The sequence below is a fragment of the Sipha flava genome, unplaced genomic scaffold (genome assembly GCF_003268045.1).
Source record: "Sipha flava isolate LNK unplaced genomic scaffold, YSA_version1 35a_pilon_pilon, whole genome shotgun sequence".
Lineage (NCBI taxonomy): Eukaryota > Metazoa > Arthropoda > Insecta > Hemiptera > Aphididae > Sipha > Sipha flava.
In genome coordinates this window covers 3,012,627-3,034,708 of record NW_020273058.1, presented here as the reverse complement: position 1 = coordinate 3,034,708, position 22,082 = coordinate 3,012,627, and the positions used below count along the sequence as shown (strand labels likewise).

General features: G+C 34.6%; 1 protein-coding gene across 1 annotated transcript in view; it reads left to right on the top strand.

The window, feature by feature from the left end:
- The window catches only part of LOC112687576 (autophagy-related protein 16-1), a 179,411-nt gene extending 163,571 nt beyond the window's left edge, over positions 1 to 15,840 (top strand). Inside the window, exons 10-12 of the mRNA XM_025560328.1 lie at positions 10,048 to 10,132; positions 13,562 to 13,714; positions 15,596 to 15,840. Coding sequence (XP_025416113.1) covers positions 10,048 to 10,132; positions 13,562 to 13,714; positions 15,596 to 15,689 — 332 coding nt within the window. The 3' untranslated portion in view covers positions 15,690 to 15,840. The remainder of the gene's footprint in view (positions 1 to 10,047; positions 10,133 to 13,561; positions 13,715 to 15,595) is intronic.
- The last annotated feature ends 6,242 nt before the right edge of the window (positions 15,841 to 22,082 follow it).

Sequence of the window (22,082 nt, the reverse complement as noted above, 5' to 3'; positions counted from 1 at the left end):
ATAGGATAATGATATGCCTGCACGTAGATGTTTTGGTACCACAGCCCGATGCTGTTATGCTGCTGCGACGCGTGATAAACACGCGTTCTTACGCTTTTAGACGCCTCGAAATGCATTAATATGTGGTAATATAATATTAATATTTTGCAGGGATGAATGCAGGAAAACATTTCGGAAGGGGAGGGGTCGAACATTTTTTGAAATTTTATGTTGATAAATTGCATGCTTATTATGTAATATATACACAAGTCTTCAGAGAAAACTTTGAAATAACTATTAAATTTGTACGTTCGGTAATTTTTTTAATACATTTTTTCTAATATTTCGGAAGAGCATGAGCAACCCCACCACGCCGCGATCGCGCATGATATTTTGGTACGTCACATTTTTTTCGATTTAGTTTTTTAAAAACAATTTTTCATCTCTAGCGTCACTTCTGCACCAGGTGATTTAATATTAAGTCGTTATAACCAAGTGAACTGAATCGTTTTTAAATTTAGACGTATTCGGTGTCGCGTGTTTAGAATGCAGTTATTCTACTTGTCTCCAGCACTTCGCCCCTCCCGACGATAATGACATCGGAGACAGGGCTGACATGTCTGTTTAATACCCTGTATAATACTTTAAAACCGTACCGAGTCTCGGCGGCAAAGTCTTGTATAATTGCACGCGAGTACGATCCACTGATCCGGATGAATAACTGCAGATTATGAATGAACCCACACGCATGCGTGTGTAAATAAAACTGACATGAAAAACTTGCATCAACATTTTGTTTCGGTGCACCGCTGCTACAGTTTATCGGACCTGAGCGTTTTGTTTTACTCTTTTCTTTTTTTTTTTCTTCTTTTCGCGCGGAATAAACAACATTGCTAGCGAACGGTGCGTATACGTAGTTTACCGTTGCGCACGCCCCTCCCACGATCGGTAACATTATAAAATGTTAAAATATTAGCTACAACGATAATAATAAATCCGAACGTTGATCGAAATCGAGTTGTGATTTATTGCACCGTGGCTACACCACGTAGCCGCCAGGTGAAGTATCGGCCGACGAGTTATCTTCGCCGACGTTACATTAAATACGTGTAACGTACGAGTACATACCGATGCAAAACAATCGTTTATTACATTTTTTGAACACCATGGGCGACCACCTCGCCGAAAGAAAAAAACCCGAAAGCAAATTTTTTCATCTGATAGTAAATTATTAATATGATGAATATAATAATACCTCTTATTATACCGTAAATTTGGAATTTTTTTCAACCGTCGTACCCTTCGTCCGTTTATCGTACGTGTGTTTTTTTCTTTTTTCGCGCAAAAACTCGTTTATCCGACCGCCGTTTTATCGCCGTCCGGGTGCCTGCTCGCACGCACGATTCGCGGCGGGAAAAACGCCGTTCGGATTTCTGAAATCCACCTCACGCGTTAATTACATTTATTCGACGGCGACGCGACACCGCGTGTCCGCTTTATTATAACACACTCGTTTTGTCCCAGTGAACTACTTATTGAACACACACACACACACACACACGCTCGTATCCGTTCCATTGGAATACGTGTGTGTGTGTGTGGGCGTGTGTGCGCGCGTGCACGACTGCAAGCGACGGGACTCTCGTTAGGCCGTGAAAACCATGAATAATAAATACGTGTACGAGAACGCCGTCTCGTTAAAACGTCCACCGTCACCTTAGCGTATATTTTTATGATATATTCATGCGTGTACGCAACGCCGATGGTTAAACCTTTTAGCGTTTCGTGGTATGTAAAACTAAAATGCATATGGAAACACGTACGTGTTGAATCGGTCGCGTCCGAAATGCTTGGTGTACGATTCGCGAGCATGTGCACAACATGCGTGTGAAGGAGGAGAGCCCCCGGGGAAAAATGCGATGGTAAAGAAACTTACGGGTGTCTTACCGTTAACGATATGCGCCCGGAAAGATAGCGGGTAACGGTGATTATTGGTACATCGTTGAAATAAACCTTTGCGATTCGTATGTTGAAATCGACGTGCGACTACGTTTCCGTGTTGAACCGAAGATGCTACTTTAAATTATGTCATTGCAATTGTTATTTTCGCGTTACCTTCACTCACCGATTAATATTATCAAATCGCTTTAACCTTACAGTGGTGGTCTACAGGGCTGGATCGTGAGGGGGCTGACGGGTGCTATAACCCCAGGTCGCGAGTTGAAAGGTACCGCAATGTGTCTTATAATCGTTGGCTTACGAATGTAAAGTACCGTTTTATCAATTAATTGTGATTAAACTATACACATTTACTATATTATTATATTTATTACAGCTTAGTATGTTAAATGTGAACATAAAAATAAAATTTGTTTTTGACAAAAGGGCTTCAACAAAAGTAACAGTTCCCCTTGTATTATGACCATAGTCCTGCCCCGTTAGGCGTTCCGAACCTATTTCTGGCGTCAGCTGCCCTGCGTTCTCTTCGTGCATCATCCGTGTACAGGAAATGCTCATCCGTTTCCTTATAGCGTCTATGGAAATGGGCGTGCTCGCTTTGGGTCAACTGTGGTAGTCGGCGTTAAAAGTATTACGGATCATGAGGCTACAAACACATGCGATTTTTTGTTATCATTATATATTTTCTGCCGTCTAATGGCATATAAAAAATTAAAAATACAAGTTTAATAATAATATGGACTGTATATACGTTATGGGTACTATATAACGCGTTGGTATGCACACGCGCGTGAGTTGCATTATGTGTTTTATACTCCTCGTATAATTTTACATTGCGTATACGCATACTCTTATTACGGTACAGTAAAACAATTCAAGTACTTATTATTTTTACCATTTGAATAAACCGTACGTATCGCGATAACGTGCGCGTGTCGTAGGAAAAGTCTCGTATATACAATTCGAAAACGAGCTTTATTTATTTTTATTTTTTATTTTTACAGCGTCTTTCAACGTTTTATATTATGCATGATGTGCGCTCAATGTCTTTACGAGACACGTGCAGGTACATTTAATACATATACTGGAGCACACACGGAATATGATCTCAAACATACATAATCATACGCTTACTAATCGTCTCAACCCTTACACCGGGAAAATAAAAAATGGAAATATCCCTCCCCTCGGGTAATTTATTGAAAAGCCAAAGATATTTTTTATCCAACTCCTTCTTCTGCATGTTTTCACTGAAATGTTTTAACTCGGAAGAAAAATTAAATTAACGATTATTTAAAGTTTTCAACCTGCGGTAATACTGATGGTTTAATTAAGGTGATCGTATAGGAGCAGTGTGTGTCTACCACAGTTCGCATACCAAATTCATATTATAGTTATTGGTACCTACGTATTCTGTTATATAAATATTTTAAAGTGTCCTGAGAATAACCGATGGTGGCTTTAACGGGGAAATTTATTTTCACTTAAACTATCCAAAATGCTTGTTCGATTCTGTAATTCGTTGAGTGCAGGCTCCTTTATGTTTACATTTCTTAAGTTTCCGGTTATAAAAAATACTCCTTCCGCAGAATTTTTTCCAAGTTACATTATTAGTTCCATTGGCCAATCGCAAATGTACCCGTGCGCGTAGAAACATCATTATAGCGTACAATGGACGAAGTGGTTATTATTATTATTAATTATTTCGCCGAGTTTGCGATTCTTATCCGATCGAGAGGTACTCAACAAGTGTCGATTAATACGATTGGAACACGGAAGTGCACGCTATACGTACCCCATACGCATTCTGGACGTGTCCGTGAATTATTAATATAATGCATCATTATACATATTATGGATATGTGTACGTACGCGGCCGTCGTGCGATATCCCGATGCATTGTGCAGTCAGTCGGTCCTTATCCTGCGCGCGCGCGAACAAAAGATATCGAAATACTTTCTACGGAAAAAACAGATATGTTGCACGCGTGTTTACATTGTTCCAATGTGTTCAGGTAACCGTAATCGTTTATTTCCTTTTCCGATTTCTTGCCGATAATAATCGGCGCATGTGTTCAACACTCGTGTGCGGTAAAATAATATTTTTACAGGAGTGGAAAAAGTATCTTCGCGTTAAAACATTTACGTGGGCACATAATGCGCAACGTGAATGTGCTCGACGGAGTGATGCACGTTGTGTACAGTCAGTGAAATGCTATAAACCGCAGAGCATTCACTTGCGTCCACGGATGAATGTTTAATTAATGATAGTTAACCGGTCATAATTAAGAGGGTGAGATTTTTTTCCCCCTTGATTTTTTGTTCGGATTGTTTTTATTGTTTTCCGCCGACAGCAAACCCGACGCGGAAAGCGTTCTTAATGTACTCTTTAATTACCATTCACGGAATACGCGCTGTAGAACAAGAGTAATATTAGCATTCGTACGCTCGCGTGTGCGTGTTTTGTATAGTATATGTACGGATTGTAGTATATACGTGTACCGTGGTTAATTACAAATCGCATCCGCGTTATTATTCGCAATTGGTTTTCTTCGAACAATCTTCTTCTATGCGCGGCATAATTATATTGTAGATTTGCGTAACTACGTGCTAATTGAATTTAAATCACCCATATCTTTAATTATATTATGTAAATTTGTATTGCATTGCGTTTTGTTTGATTTCGAGCAACACGTTATCGTTAAAAATGTACGTGTAATATGACGTTGTGTTTAGTATTTAAATGTACTTGAAAATACAGATTTGTACACTTCTCTATGGATATTCGGCCCCGAAAAATGGGAGGGCTGTTTCGGGTAAACAATTTAAAATTCGGTGTGCTGCTGCTGCAACTCTTGGGGCGTATATCAATACACACGGTCGTCGGGAAAATGCGTAAAACCAAGTGGTCGTACTTAGGAGCACGCATTGGTGTTGTGGTAATTCAAAAACATTGTCGATTTTGTGTTGTAATATTTTCTCGTAAAAAAGACGTTTCTCGAGCATTGTTGGTTAGTTTCGTCGTATCGATGACGACCCGAACACTAACTCAAATTTACAATAAACATACACGTACTGAAAACCTCAAAATTTGGTTCACCCGAAACATACATGCAAGTGCTGTACGTTCATGCGTCGACTATGCCGAGTTGTGCGTTCGCGCGTGTAAAAAATAACTAGTTTTGACGACCTCCATCTCTCGGTTTACTACGATGTGATGATCTCTATCGTAGTCGAAACTAAACAAGTCTTATTCGGTCATTCGGTCTGCATTGCGGTCTGGAGTGTACTTATAGTGCTATGTAGTTAAGGAAAAACAGATAGATAGAGAGTGTGTGTGAGAGAGAGAGAGAATTGTGCGTGCACATCACCCATGTAGATCGAACGGTCGTCGAATCGCATATGTACACGCAAGCTAGAAATTCTGCGGTTTCAGCCGACACACATTTACGAGCATAGGTTTTTGTTGTTCTACCGATCCAAAACGATATTTTTTTTTGGTTTTTTTTTTCCAGTAAAAACCGGTCCGATGAAAATATATAGATACCGTCTACACGAAAATGTATACGGCACAATGTGCCATCGTCTCGATTGTCTAATTATACCTTGCGCTTGCATTATAGTATTATTATTGCTATAATGTGATTAAATAATTTATAACGCGCGCATAAAGTACTCACTCGACGAATACAGAGTGTCTGCAGAACAAAGTCTGCGTCTCGAGAAGTTTCCTACCGTCGATAGCTGGTCTAGTCTTGCTGTATTTTAACGGATATTTTACGAAGATTCTTCGTAAACGGAGTCTCCCTTGTTGTCTGTGAAAACCGGGTCATGTTCACAGATCTAAGATTACCGATGCATCCGGCAGTGCCGAAAACGCTCCATAATACGTTGTTCACACACGATTTTTTATCCCGTACGGGCTGACCAGCTACATGTCGGGTCATCTTCCGGTCGATAAACCGAACCGTTTACAAAATCGCATCAAAGCAGCAGTAATAAGCGATGACTACCTAGCGTGAGCCCTTAGAGCGAGTTTCAGCAGTTGCATCGTCAACGTCATTAGATCTGCCGTTCGGTAGGGGTGCACGGATATTATCTTGAACTTCTGCGATCACATAAAACTAGGTGACTATTTAATGCACACGGTGTTAAGTTTATCGTTTTTATTTTTTTATAATATTCGTTTTTAATAATCCCGGACATTCGACTGCAACAGACATCTTGTATAATAAATGAACAGTTATAGAAACGCGCACGAGTACGAATTCTACAAAAAAACCGATCGGATCAGATATCACGTGCACACACGTTGCTGCAGTATTCCGATGCTAGACACGCGCAACCTTATAAAAGCCGATGCGGCCGTTTCGTATTGTTTCGTTCAAATGTCATTCCGTATTTCACGCCTTTACCACCGAACACAAAACCTGCGTGCTTCCCAGCAGTACGAGTGATTAATATTTTGACGGTTCATATTGTACTATTTAAATAGTTAATAGATACAACTATATTGAGGGGTCTGAATAAAATATTGCCCGTAGGGGCAATTATATGAGGGCTAGAGGGGGCTTAGAGTCCTTAATATTTGTCTAGCCACCGCAAATATTTATCTATCCCCCAAATCGTAGGCATAGATACAAAAAAGAAATACAAATATTAATGTAAGTAACAGTCATTACAGAAAATATTAAAAAAATTTTCCTTTCAAACATAAAACCCTAGTTGTGCCTTTGATATTACCTAAATATTATTGCGTTGCCTGAACTTAAATAGCCGTCATTCAAAATACGAGCAGCACACAGATGAATTTCTAATAAATAATAACTTTCGTTATTATTTTTCTTAAAAAAGACAGAATAGAAAGATTAGAAATTAAACCTTAATTCTTGTGTTGCTAATATTGTTGTATCAATCGAAGTGTCCATCACAGTTTAAATCTGGACTTAGTCCGACGGATTAGGTTCTCAGGCCCTCGGAGGATTTAGTCCATCGGACTAGGTACTCAGTTGTGTTCACTATTAATAAAAATAATAATTTGCCTTTGACAAAAGAAAAGTTAATAGGCGGTGTCGGATTGATGGTCGGTTACATTATATTACAAATAGGAAAATGAGATGTAATTGGGCCAAAAACTGGCTCGCTAAAAGGGACTTGTTTGGTCATATGCCGTTATTACGTGTATTGAGCGAAAATTAACCAAATGATATAGTATGATAATAGGCCGCGCACACACGAACGGATTTTATAACGGATCTGGTCTGACGGATTAAATCATTCCTTGTGTGCAAAATCTAATTCCGACGATGTAACATAGTAATCACATCAAGATGTGCGACTGTTATGTTTTTTGCGCATGGACATCTCAGAGAATATCTAGGAACGCTTAATGTTCAGAAACAGGAAGTGTTACTAAATGCGATGTTCACAAAAATACTTTACATGTGAAATCACTTCTTACGTGCAATATTCAATCTTAGCGAAGTAATATAGTGCTACCATTGTGCTATGAGAAGTTTATTTAACTACTCAGGGGCCTCCCAGAGATATCTCTGGGATGCTTAATGTTCTAAAATGAGAAGTTACAGACAGTCTATGTTACATCACATTGCAACTTTTATTTACAGTCGTTTGTAATATGAATGTCCGGAAAAAAAAAACAAAAAATATAGATGATAGGTTTAGATGGTGTTTTACTCATAGTGAGATTTGAACGTAATATCCCTAACATTCTATTACCTACGCTTAACCTATCGGGAAGTTAATTAGTTGAGGATGAGGTTCAGGGATTGGATTGATAACATTGAACATTTTTATTATAACTGAAGATGTTGGATTATCAAAAAAAGATGAATAATTTAGTTTAATTACTTTAATTTTTATTTCACCATTAAAATATTTTATTATTTTATTAATTCTGATTATTTCATCATTATGTAAAATTAAATATTTATCTTTTACGTTTTTAGAACTTGCAATGAATTTTTCTAAAATAACTAATTTATATAAAATTTCTATTATTGATTCATTTGATATTTTGTTGTACGGCAGTTCATTTTTAAGAATAGGATAAATGAGAATGATAAAATTAGTTTGAGAATTTACTTGTTTGATTATGCAATTATATACATCTTGAAGGGGATCTATAGAATTTTTACTAGATTTTTTAATGAATATCCGACATACTTGCGATGTAGTATAATAATATACATAATATATATTATATTATTCTATTTTTAAATAATATAATATATTTTATTATTAATTTGAAGTACCCTATGATATCTATGCGAGTGCATAAATATGATAATCGCAATATTAATTCCATATACTTTCACAAAAGTCAATCGCGTACACTTCCTTCTAAGATTTTTCAGAGACGTAATTTTGAATTAAATTTGTTACACGTTATTTATGCGATAACGTATAGAAGTCACTTTCCGTAGTCACATATGAGATCTTAAAACTACAGTCGCATAGTTGTTAACATCCTGAATTTGCACACATGATTAGGTCCTCAATGAATTTGGTTCGTCGGACTAGATCCTAAGTTGTGTCCACTGACGTGAAAATAAAAATTCGCTATATTTCGCGGATCGAATCCACCAGCGGACTAAATCCGCTAGTTTGGAATAAAGTTGTCTTATCAGTTATTATTGTTATGTTATTAATTTGTGATAAGTAAATGTTATTTTATACTCATACATTCTAAATATATAATTAATGTTTAATAATATGAATAAACATAATAATAATAATATGCCTTCGAGAAAAAAAAATTGATAGCTGCTGCAGGATTGATGATCGTGTACCATTATACCTCGAAGAGAAAAATGAAGGTTAAGTGAGTAAAAAACTGGCTCACTAGAATGGACTTGTTTGGTCATATGCCATTATTAAAAGAGTTGAACGAAATGTAAAGAATTATTATTTAAAAAAAGAAAATTCCATCGAAAACACTGAGATTTACAAATTAATAAATTTAAAAAAAATTCTTTAACTAACCTTTGATAAGTAAACAGATGATATTGTATCAATGATAAGGATAAAAGAAAAATTATTATCAATAAATGAAAATTTCTTATCGATATCCGCCGGACCCGATCTATTTAATTAGTGGAGAAGCGAGAGATTTAATCCGTCGGACTAAATCTGCCAGATTTTCATTTTTCCAGGATTCAATCCTTAGAACACTATACACGGTTGGACTTTTTAAAAGATTTAGTCCATCACAGACCAAATCCGTCTTAAAATCCTCTCGTGTATGGACATCTAATAATAAATAATAATTTCTTATTGAAGTCCGGCGGACCGGGTCTTTCTAGTTAGCGGAGAAGCGAGATACTTGATCCGCAGGACTAAATCCGCCGGATTTTCATTTGCAACAAATTGAATTCGTCGAACAGCACACACGGTAGGACTTTTAAGAGGATTTTATCCGCCGCAGACGAAATCCGTTTTAAAATCCTCTCGTGTACGGGCACCTAATGTTTTCTTATGTTTTTGTTCCAAGCGACGGTATTCCGGGTGGAAAAACAAAAATATATTATGCTCTTTTTGTGTCTGCCCCGCGTGAACCCACGACCCGACATGTTTTCATCGCGTGATGTTTCAGTAGTTATATAGTTTCGAGTCGGAACATTATTATAACAATACCAGTCTCAAAGTACTAGACCGCTGTATGCAACGCGGTCGATTCGTCGGTATTTTTTCAATTGAAATTATAATAGTTTTATATTATTATCCGGCGCACGGATCATGTTATGATCGAAAACGCCACCGCCGGTGCAACGTGTCTTTTAAAATCGATTGTAATATTATAATTTCAATCGTATGTGTGTAACGTACACACGCGTTATTGTGGATCTGATCCGACGTTAGCGTGTTGTACAAACACCGTCATCGATCAAGACGTGTGTGGGTCGACTTGAGCAATGGACCGCGACGCGCAACAATGATATACGTATTATAATGTGAACAACTGTATTGTTATGGCAGTACGGATCCGTATCATTACAACGATTATTATTATTTGTTTAACGTCGAATACGGCGTAATGCAATGTGCTGCCTCGGAATAATTGTAATATCGATTTACGTTTGTGTTTCAGATTGCAATTACCTGCTGAGCTGTGTCCGGGACGACACCCTGCGGCTGATCGATCTCAGGACGAACAAGATATTCAACACATTCGAGCAAGTCATACATTTTATTTGATTCCCGTGCACACACATAATATAACGTACACACCGACACATACGTATCATTAATATGCATTACAATATCCATTTGCCCGGGAGATCGGTGTTCTAAATTATGATTATACGTACGCGAGAAAACAACGGTCGTGATAAAATCACCGTATCCTAGACTTGTGCCGGGCACGCAAGACGTTGACGACGCGTCGCCGAAGTGCACTTAATTCCACGCATAGGCGCACATTTGGTCTGTAACGTGAGAAAACCATTTATCCCAGGATAACATTTCACAGGAATTTCGTCCCTTACCACTTGACATAAAATATTTTGATTTCGAAATAAAACTGCAAATTACAACGTAAAATCGAATCGCGATTATTTTCTAAGAGTTTAACACGAGGAACCTATTAACGGGAATCTCCTCAGTGTTAACGGCGTGAAAATAATTATTATTCATCATTAGGTACTCATCTCGTCGTATATGTTTGTACTATTTCGACATGATTACCAATGCATTGTATAGTTTTACCAGTGCAAACTGAAATACACTTATTCTCATAAACGCAGAAATTTTTAATTTATTAAATAAATTTATAAATAATAATTAAATAAATAATATCAGAAATAACCTTAAAACAGTGTTTGTAGCTCAAAATGAACCGGTGGAAGCTAATTTATGACTTAAGGATGCTAAGTGCCTCCTGACGCCCCCGTACGAGTGCTAATACTTCCAGGGAACAAGTTTATTATTATACTATTATTATTACGCTTCCTGTTTAGATATTTTTATGTTTTGCAACTTCAAATAGTATACCGATTACGCGGTTTAAAGTATGTAATTCTAATGCGCTTTTTATTTATACACTTTTTTTCACATACTCTTTTAATATCTGTTAGTTTTCCACATTACGACTTGGACGTTTTTTTATTTTCCAATCTCTTTTACAAAAATGCTGAACAAATATCCGTAATAATTAATGCGTACATGTGTATATAATTCAATGAAGGAAATTCAAAAAGTTTTCTTTTTAATCACAGAGGAAAAATGTCAATGTACTTAATACTATACAGAGGTTTTATTTAATGACTAAATATTCTTTGTTGTTTTCTTGGAATTTTTCGTCGAAAAAAAACGAAACCAAAAAGTGTATACACTAGCATCGCAGTTTAGGTATAATAACATATGCATCGTTGTTTTTACTTCACGAAATTGATCCTATTCTTTTTAACTTTTTTTCTCCAACGTATACGATTGGTTCCGTTAATATCTAGTTATTAGAGACGATCAACCGACATGCTATATTCTTCTGACAAGTTCGTGTTTTTTACGCGATCGTTTATAAAAAAAAAAAGTAAAAACCGTTATTAAGACATAAATCCTAATAAGATTCAAATTATTAAATCTTATGGAGTATACTGTTTGATTTATAACTCTGTATTTATCTCTAACACCATATTATTATGTTACTTAATTATAAAAATTGATTTAAAAACGAATACACTTTAATGTAGTATTTAACTTTCTGTGATATTTCCGTCGTACGTGTATAGTAAAAAAAAAAAACTATAGGTACTTAATTCGTATATACACCAATAATTATGCATTCTTATGGTATTCGGTTATTCAATTTAATGTACAACGTTTTATTATATTATTATATTATATTCATTAACTTTTTTCGGGTCAACTAAAACAAAATAATAATACAAATTATATTTTAACGATAGATTACGTTGTCGGCAGCGCGTAGTAACTTACATATACATATATATCGATGTTAATACGTATAGCCTATAAAAGGATATTATAATAACGAATTTTATCACTTATAGGTTTGATATCGTTTTTATTTAAATATTTTCGATCGTAAAACTCGCACAGACACAACATATACATATTATACGGACCACCGAAGAATCAACTCGAAGTACGAAGAAATCTCCGATTTACGACTTTGGGGATTTTTATTTGATTTAATTAACATTGCAATATTCGGATTTACAATATCGATTCTACAAATATAATTCAATTTTTTTTTTTTTTTTTTTTTTTAATATCCTATTAATTCGTTTAATGATTTTCATTATTATTTATTAATTAATTACACAATCAACCATTTGTTGAAAATTGATCGGTATACACTTATTGATATATTCACTCATGTTCTACGTCTAACATATAATCATAATCGTATACATTGTATTACGAAATAATTTCATATCTCGTATTAGGTCTCGAAAATTATTTTCTCGTAACAGTAAACTGAATATGGTTTACTCCCTACGGTAAATCGTTCTCCCACAGCTTTACGAAATTCCATAACGTATCCGTATATAATTATTAATTCGTGTTAACAACGTAGTATGTCCAGTATAATCGAAATAAAATACATAAAATGAACTCTTATCTACTAAGGTGATAAAAAATTATTTGATCAAACTTTGGTCTATCTTGACGTGGTAATAAGTGGAACCGATTTTTTTTTTTTTAATTTCGCAAATAAAATACTTTTAAAGTGCACTGACAGTCTAAAAATTTTGAATTTATTTCAAAACTAACTAACCCCTTTCCTTATCGAAATCGTTTATTTTGTAGACATGGCATGCATGGTTTTAAGATTTTTAGACGCTATCGAGTGGGTTTGGGGAGGCCACTAATGTTTAGTTTTGCAATTAATTATAAGGTAAATGATTATTATACATAATAACGATTCCCAAACTTTTTAGGGTCACGCATCCCCGAAACAAAAAAAATTATGAATCACGTCTCCCATAAATAAACGAATCAACATTTTTTATTATTTAAGTATAATAATTATTGTCGATCTTAAAATAAATATATAATGGTGTACTATACAGTATAAATATTTGCCTTGCGCCTCCCAAAAGAGTCGTGCCTCACAGGAACCTCTGACGCATAAGCTTGATTTAGTTAACTAATCTCTCTTTAAATTTTGGAAAAATGTTCTCCTACACTCTGTACGTGTATTATGTGTGACGACGTATTACTTGAACACGTCGCAAAACGTTTCCAAACAGATCCCGAGTATAACTGCTTGTCTTAAACGGATATCGCGGTATTCAGTATTATCTAGTATTCCAATGAGACAGCATGCAATCGGGGGACTGAGAACCTAGATCAATTTTAAAAGACAGTAGCTTATCTACTTATTACATTGAGCGTGGCTCCAAATTTTGGAGGGGGGGGATAAAATTACTGATAGGTGCGCTCATGTTTAAGGAATAACTTTATTAGTATTAAATACGCAAAAATATTATTGCTAAAAGATAAGCTGGTATTTCGTTTAAAACGAAACACGTTCTTTCGACGTTACGCTATTCCGTTTCGGACATTTTTCACTGCAATAAATAATGATTATGCATTTCTTGTACTCATGTGTCCGGCTTGCGCGTGTGTTCAAACAGTGCTGACGGGTTCAAAGTGGGCTGCGACTGGACGAGAGCGGTATTCAACTTGGAATACGATCACGTGGCTGTCGGGTCCTCTGACGGTTCGGTATTTATTTGGAACGTGTCGAACCCTGGGAAACCGCTCGTGGTGTTGAGGAACGAACACAGGTATGTCGTATTTTTTGTTTTTTAAAAATTTTTTTTCCGATTCGATCGCCAACTATCGCTTAATGTAATTCTATTTTTAATTTTTTTTTACAATTTAAGTTATATTTACAAAATTATGTATGAAATAATGTAGTTCTCGCTTATGAGTTCTCATATTTTCACTGTCGAAGTATCGTTATAGGTACATCAAACCACGACGGTAATAGAAATAATATATCATATCGGTCTACGGTTTAGATGTGTACTCGAGTACAAGTTCGATAATATTATAGATGGATTTGTAATACAGTATAACATATTTATAAATTTCGAACGGCGTAGGGTTTTTTTTTTTTTTTTGTATGAAATAAATTATAATGTATATACAGTAAGGGCGGCGGGTGGACGTCTGAAAACGTAGAAATAATGTATACTTGCGAAAAAATATTTTATAATATTGCATCTGTCCGATGTCACATGTTGACCCAGGGTCCTATTGTCGCCTGCGGGGCACGTCGGTTTGCATTTATTATTTTGACTACCTGTCTCCCTCCATCCACGCATAAATATTTACCTGCGCTGTGACCTTAAACGCGCGCGTTAATATCACCGTGAACGGGCGGAACTCTTTTTGCCCAAAAATGACCTTCCTCTTTTTACCCACGTCCTCATTTCGACCAAAAATGAAAAAACAGTTTCCTCTTTTTGCCCAAAAATAATTGTATTCTTTTCGCCCATAGTTTTACGTTTTACATTTTGGAAACCACTTTCTCAAAATTAATAATTTTTAAAAAATCTTATTTGATATTCGATAAAATCACGTTTTTGATTGTTATTAATATAGTCAGTCGAGAAAAGTGTATAAAGGTGCCGACTCTTCTATCGAAATATATAGTTTAAAACACTTTAATAAACGTTATAACATAATTACTTAAAAGTCATAATTAATATGAATATTTGTATTATTTTACAACAACAAAACAAACTATTTATTTAAGTAGTAACCTGATCAAATTACTTATTAGTTATTTTACATCGATAACACTATTTCAAATACTTATTTTTAACACTTATTAAATTATTATTAATAATTATATATTTTTTCTATTTTTTTATTTGATTATTATATGATTTTTTTAAAAATTATTAATTTTGAGACAGTGGTTTCCAAAATGTAAAACGTGAAACCATGGGCGAAAAGAATACAATTATTTTTGGGCGAAAAGAGGAAACTGTTTTTTCATTTTAGATCGAAAAGAGGACGTGGGCAAAAAGAGGAAGGTCATTTTTGGGCGAAAGGAATACCGCCCCCGTGAACTGAGGCTGAGACGGGTGACGCATTGTTTTGAAAAATCGTTTGAAAAATCCGAAACCAACAGGTTGCTGCACGGTATGTATTCGCACAGCGGTCTTGCAGCGGCATTCTCATCTAGCCCTTGTCCAAGTTCGAAATCGTTTAACTCGCACCGTTCGTGGATGCGTAGGCAGCGGTGTTCGTAAGCGACGAATTTGGCACATAAAAAGTTTAGTACTCCGATCGTTCCTTTCCCACTCATCCTTCTTCCGGTTGAACATATCAAATATATGCCCGTCCCTGTCCCCGCCGTCTGTTTATATATTTATATATAGTGTATATACTACTTATGAACGCTATATCCTATAAATTGACCCTTGAAAACTTTGACCCGAAACGATTTTTCTCCACACTAGTCCCGTTCCCCTCCCCCCACACCACCACTCTGTTGCAGATATTTCTCTCCCTCTTCAAACCGCATCTACTTCTTTCTTTCAGTAGGTATTCCTTCAGGGTCGGTTCGTAGCGATCGTTATAAAGTTGTATACCCGTTTTTATAAAATATTAAAATCACGCATAAATGGTTCACGTGCAATTCCGTTTTTCAGTTCACCAGTGACGGCCGTGTCTTGGCATCAGTTCACCAACAACGTGGCCAGCGTGGATAGATCCAGAAGAGCAGTGGTCTGGGCGGACGTTTGACACTCGACGCCGCTTCGGTGGTTTGTTTTGATTTTATTTTATTACTTTTTTTTTTAATTTCTGTTTACAGGTTTATTATATACCACATTACTACTGCGTATCACGTTTAATTTCCTTATTAAAAAAAAAAAAAAAAAAAAACATATATATATATATATTTACCATTCAAACAGATTAATTAAAAAGAAAATTCGACATCATATTATATAATATATTTTTGTAATATGTATATTTTATGCGTATACATTGTTATATTATTTTTGTGAATCATGATCGTTTTTGTCGCGCGTGTATGCTTGTGTGTACAATATATTATACTATTATAAATATTATTTTATTTTTTAGACTTATTCGATAATGTGAGATTATTTTATAAATTTCATATACATGTGTTTTGAATAATAAAATGTTCCAATTCTTTTTTGCTTTTTTTTTTTTTTCTTGGTCGCGCCTCGTTCAGATCTCCTCTTATAGTATACGTTCCCGCGCTGCAGGTCCACACCGCGGTGGTAAATTACTACCATTTTAATGACACGTTTGCCCTGAACGGTCTACTCCAGCCTATATAGTGGTGTGTAACGTGGTCGAGGGTGACCAGTTAAAAATAGGATATTCAGGGAAGGTTTTCTTTTTCTTTTTAATACATTCAGCCGTTAGCTCGGAAGCATTAAAGAGAAAGATCTTAATATTATGAATAAATTTAGATTGGTTTAGATAATTAATTAGGTTTATTGCATAAATATAACTTACGGATATCGTTTTATACATCGGAAGAATACGGAGTTCAGCTATAATATATGGTTGTCGTGACCGAGTGCCGTTTCATACATATATTTAATATTTACCATAGGCCCTATGGTAGAGGAGAGCGTAGAGCCTAATCAGCTAATACACGTATTGGCATACCGTGTGTATAAGCTAATTGTGTTATAACAATCGTTACAGTTGATTCCAGTCATCAAATTGCGTAATAGACGGTTTATTGACTGTGGCCGAATAATATTGGTTTTGAAATGTCGAGATGATTGCAGTTCTGAGCATTTTTCTGACCAGAACATTTTTCCGCATTCGTTCGATATTTTAAAGTGATAATATTTGAGATTCTGTCTACAATTGTAACGTGAACGCTATGGGGTGGATTTAAATTTAAAAAAAATCAGTCCTCCAACTACGAGTATATCTCTGCGTTGTATATCATTTGAAGACTTTTAACATTGTCATTTATTATTCAAACGAGAAAAAAACTCAAATAGAATAAAATCGAGTCTTGAATGATAGACTTGATGCCGCATATTTTACTATTCAGGCTTATCGCTTCAAAAGTATAGATTGATTATAGAAAATGTATATAGGTACAATTGTTGTTACGTACAGCGTTCTACGTTCTTTCGTGGAAAAATTAATCGATTTTAATTATTAGTGCCAATAATTTACCGAAAGGAATGTAAGTATTATAAATATTATGTATATATATTAAACATTCATTATCATTGTTATCAAAATTCCACGCTTTAAAGGGACTACGCCACTTTTAAGAAAATCATATTTCATTTCAAAGTGACGTGATACCGAAAACCTTGCCCCGGGCTTAGGCTCCATAGATCGACGATAATGGGGACTAAAATACGAGTTCTTACATTGCGAGTGTGTGACGAGTGACCGTGTTCCTCGTGGATCTATTAATAAAATAGTCATTTTTTTGCAATATTTTGACCGAAAACCCTTATTTTGCACGACAAACCATTTAATATAAATTCTTAGTTGACATTAATTTTATTTTTGTCTTAAAAAAGAAAATATAACCTATGATGTATATAAACAAAAAATTTACAATAATTAATAACTTTGGAACAATTTTTGTGAGCAAAAAAATAAAAAAAGGAAAATTGAGTTTCTACTATAAATTTATACTGAACGGTTTTGCCCCGCGGTGTTAAAGGTAATTTCATGTTTAAATTATTGGGTTCTCATGTTCTTTTATGGATTAAGTAAGTAAAGAGGATTTGTAATTTTTTACATAGAAATTCAATTATATAGAATATATATATATATATATATATATATATATATATATATATATATGTATTTTTTTATATATATAGAATCTGTATCTATATTATAGAATATATAATTAAATATAAATAAAAACTTATTAGCATTCGAAATATGTAGGTATATTTTAACAATTTTAATAATACATCAATTTCATTTTTTACAATTTCATTATTTTTTTATGATCAATATTGATTGCAACAATTTCCCCGTAAATTATATCTATTCAAACGACGTATCTAATCAAAGAATCAAGTTATCTTACTATTATAATTAAATTATCATTATTACTAATAAGTACTATTATCTTTTGAAGCAATGTCTGCACTCATTAATTTTTTTTTTAAATACACTTTATTATTATGTACGTTGCTTATTAATTGTATTCTAATCGACGATATCACTCTTGTGTCTTTGTGGCCCGAGAAAAAATAATGCAATGGCGTTCGGGTGGTCTTTGATATAAGTACACAAAAATGTTCTATTGCTAAATCCTCTCTATAAATAATTGTGCCTTCTTCGTTACACGGCAGTGCGGTATCTATAGTCACTTTGGTAGCTCGCTCGCCCGCGAATTGACTTGGATCGGAGACCGCAAGTTTATGTATTCCAATATGATTAAATAAACGCATTTCCGCGTTAGATGACATAGAAAGAAATCAACGATCACATTATACTATAAAAATTGTCCCGTCCCGTTTTCGAAAACAAGAATCACAGTATTTAAGATTAAGTCATTGAAGATAATTTTTTTCCTTATCTTTAATATCCTACAGTAAGCCAGTGGGTGAGTAAACTTTGTACAACAAAATTGAAAAAGTCTTATTTTGTTTTTACACCGATTATGCGGTGATTAAGAAACAATGAACTATGTATTTTTTTTTAATTTTAACTTAACGTTATTTTTTAATGTTTTTAAACGAAATTTATATAATTGAAAATCTAGAAAATATGTATTCGATATTTTTATTTTTTGAGTTGATACGATCAGTGGTGGTGACAAAGGCGGTTAGTGTGGACACCTCTGGCTCACCCGTTGGCCCGCCTAAACATTTTTATTGAATTTAATAGTTTAAATTATAATCGTTAATGTAGTAAGCCCAAGGCTAAGCATATTTAATAATCAATATTCAATATAATTTAGTATACATATTAATAACTATGCCTACGTGCAGGAAATCCAGGGCATGGGTGAAAACAACCTGTAGTTTTAAATAATTATGCCTAATCGCAGGAAATCCAGAGCAAAGGTGCTTAACTGCAAAAAGTGTCTTAATATAATAATGATAAATCGACAGTAAAATAAAGTAATATTAGAAATAGGGCCACTTTTACGTCATTGGAACCCGTATAAATACGGGTTGACCATTTAGCATTATTCAGATGTAGATAGGGGTAGTTCTAATAGACAGTGTTATACTGGCCATTTCCCGTATTAATAAATTATTGCTCGCCGTGGACTTTGTTACAGCCACATCGACGCGAGTATATAATTCTTAGTCCAGAATAACTCGTCATTTTATTTTTTTGTGTTTTTAACTGTTTGTTAATTTATTGTGATAAATTATTAAAAACATTAAGTTTATAAGTTTAATATTCCAGTGTTTAATTATTCACCTACCTATCTCTCTCAACCCAACGTCTCAAGATAACATACAACGTGCTACGTCGTTAAATAATTAATGTGGTACCGATCGTAGTGTCCTGCACAACGATCACTACATTAAGTATTGTTACGTAAACAGTACATGTACCTGTAATTTCGTGGTCTAGTTTTCCTAAGTCATACACACGTCACACACAGCTATAGATATATTATGGACTGTGTACATTTTATAATTTATGTGGTTGTTCGCGGAAACGGCTTAGACGGGATTGCGGCAATATTATTGAATAAATCTAATTTTAGATAATTCTGAAATATGACCGTAAAGTCTAGATTTCAATCATCGGTACATAAAACCTATACACCGACGTCCAATCAGTCTGTAATGTGGGCATGTAGCAGCTAGAGACTAGTGAACAGTGAACCTTTTTACTGACGTCGTAGCACAGTTTTTGTTTATTTAGTCGCGTACTCTTTTATTATTACCTTTTAATCTTTTATTCTTTTTTTCAAAATACAATATTAATCAAAATGTCTAAACGAGGTATAATACGTTTATTTTTTAACGTAGCTAATAAAAAAAAGTTTCTCCTGAATTACTTGATGTTACAAATTCGACCATCAGCCTACAGGTAATTCAATTTTGTTATGTATTAACTCTTTTATACTTTTTTGTACAATACTTAAATGTCTAAAACATATTGTATTTAAAACTTAAGAAATTACAGTTTAGATTTGTCGATAACATTAGTGAATCATTTTTTCCCGATGCGGAGCCCAAAAAAGGGCACTCAGGGCAGTCCAGCCTCTGTTAACAGAGCCCTAATATATATTGGTCTTCTTTTGGCCCGCCCCGGGAAAAATTCCCGGCGTCGCCATTATCCAGTGGCGAGGTATGTGCTGTTGTTTACTTCGATCAAATATTCCATATGACATTTGGAAATATTGATGAAACTGTTCAAGGTCATTCATTTGATGTGGACATTTTTTTTTTTTTTTTCCAGTAAATTCTCTTCGTACCTAATGTACTCGACGGATTCGAAATTCGATTTTACTCGAGACACACGCTCCGTACCATACTTGCCGTGACATCTAGGAACAGCAGCATGAAAAAACACGCTCTTTGAGTCCGACAGATGGCGATGCGCGTTTATAGCGTGTTCCGGTCCGATGGCCGCGCAATTGTTTTATTATTACGCGATTTGGCATTCGACCGGCATAAAACAAAAATCCTTAAATCGTCTGCGAACGAGGAATGAGATCCGAGATAATTTTTTAAAGTCAACAACGTATCGGAATCGTAAATACATTTATCTATTTATGTCGTTAAGATTACTGCGGTCGTTGCACTATTATCCGAAATTTAAAACAAATCACTTAAAAAATATCACTTTTTTAACTTTTATAAGTTCAAGTCATCACGTTTTGATATGTTTGTTGTAACTTTATGATTTTTACATGTGACGAGGTTCTAGTTTAGTGAAAACATAAAATGTGTAACACATATTGTGTATAGAAAAAAGTGACGCCAAACGCGAAGATTACGATGCGAGAGAGTTTATGTTGAAACGAGTCGGGCAAGCCATATCGACTGCGAATGGTTTCATATACTTTTTTATACAATATGAAATGATCAAAGAAGGGAACAGAGGGAGAAATGTTCGTATGAGATTGAGTGATATGACTGGAAAGTGTATCAGGTGGACGGGTGAGCAAGATGGTAAGAGACCGGTCCGTGTAGAGGTGCAAGACGCAGAGCCTGACATAGTTTGGACTGAATGGTAAATAATATGATACGGATCTAATAAATATTTAAATATTTGATTTCCAGCAAGATCAATTTCTATAACTAAAAAAAAATAGAAAATTGATAAAAGAAATATATTCAGGCGCGGATCCAGGGGGAGGGTCATGGGGGAAAGAAAAACATCAAGATTAGATCCTTTGTGTTTATTTAAAAATTAAAATATGCATAAGATGCGTTTTTAATTTTTTTTCAATTAGATTTTTTCTTACAATAAAAATGTTGTACAACATTTGTATATTTTGTATATTTATATACATTTAAACTACATCACTACTTGTTCATAAAATCATAATTTCCATCCAACTTCTAAGAATATTAATAGTGATTATAAAATTACTGATAGACTATAATATTGTTGGCGAATAAATAAAATATAATAGTAAATCTGCGGAAATTTTTGAGTGTTCGACCTTCGACGGAAAGATAACTATTCTTAGATAAAATTACAGTCAATTCGTTGGCTGGTACCGAATTGGTTCCCGAGCTCCAACCTCACGTGCCGTATTGGTTATCGTCTGAAAAAGGTATTTTATTAGGTATAACCGAATTGGTTTCCGTTTACGCACATTTTCCTTCTCAATTTAACAGGCTTAGGACCAGTGGCGTATACAAGGGGGGACGTGGGGGTTAAATCCCCCCCCCATTAGCTTTTTATTATTTAATTATTTTTTGTTTTGCCTTATATTATATAGTATGCACAATAAAAAAATATTTTGTGATGTGAATCTATCGAGCTATTGAATTTTGACAATTTAGTCAACACTGAAAACCATTAAAATTTTATTTTCGTTTATAGCAAAGTAATGTTTATTTGGTATTTTGGTCGAAATGCCAATGACGACTATGATTATACTTTATTATAGCTTATCTTATAATTTATAGAGACAATACTATGTATATAACAATATGTATGTAACATGGGCTTTAA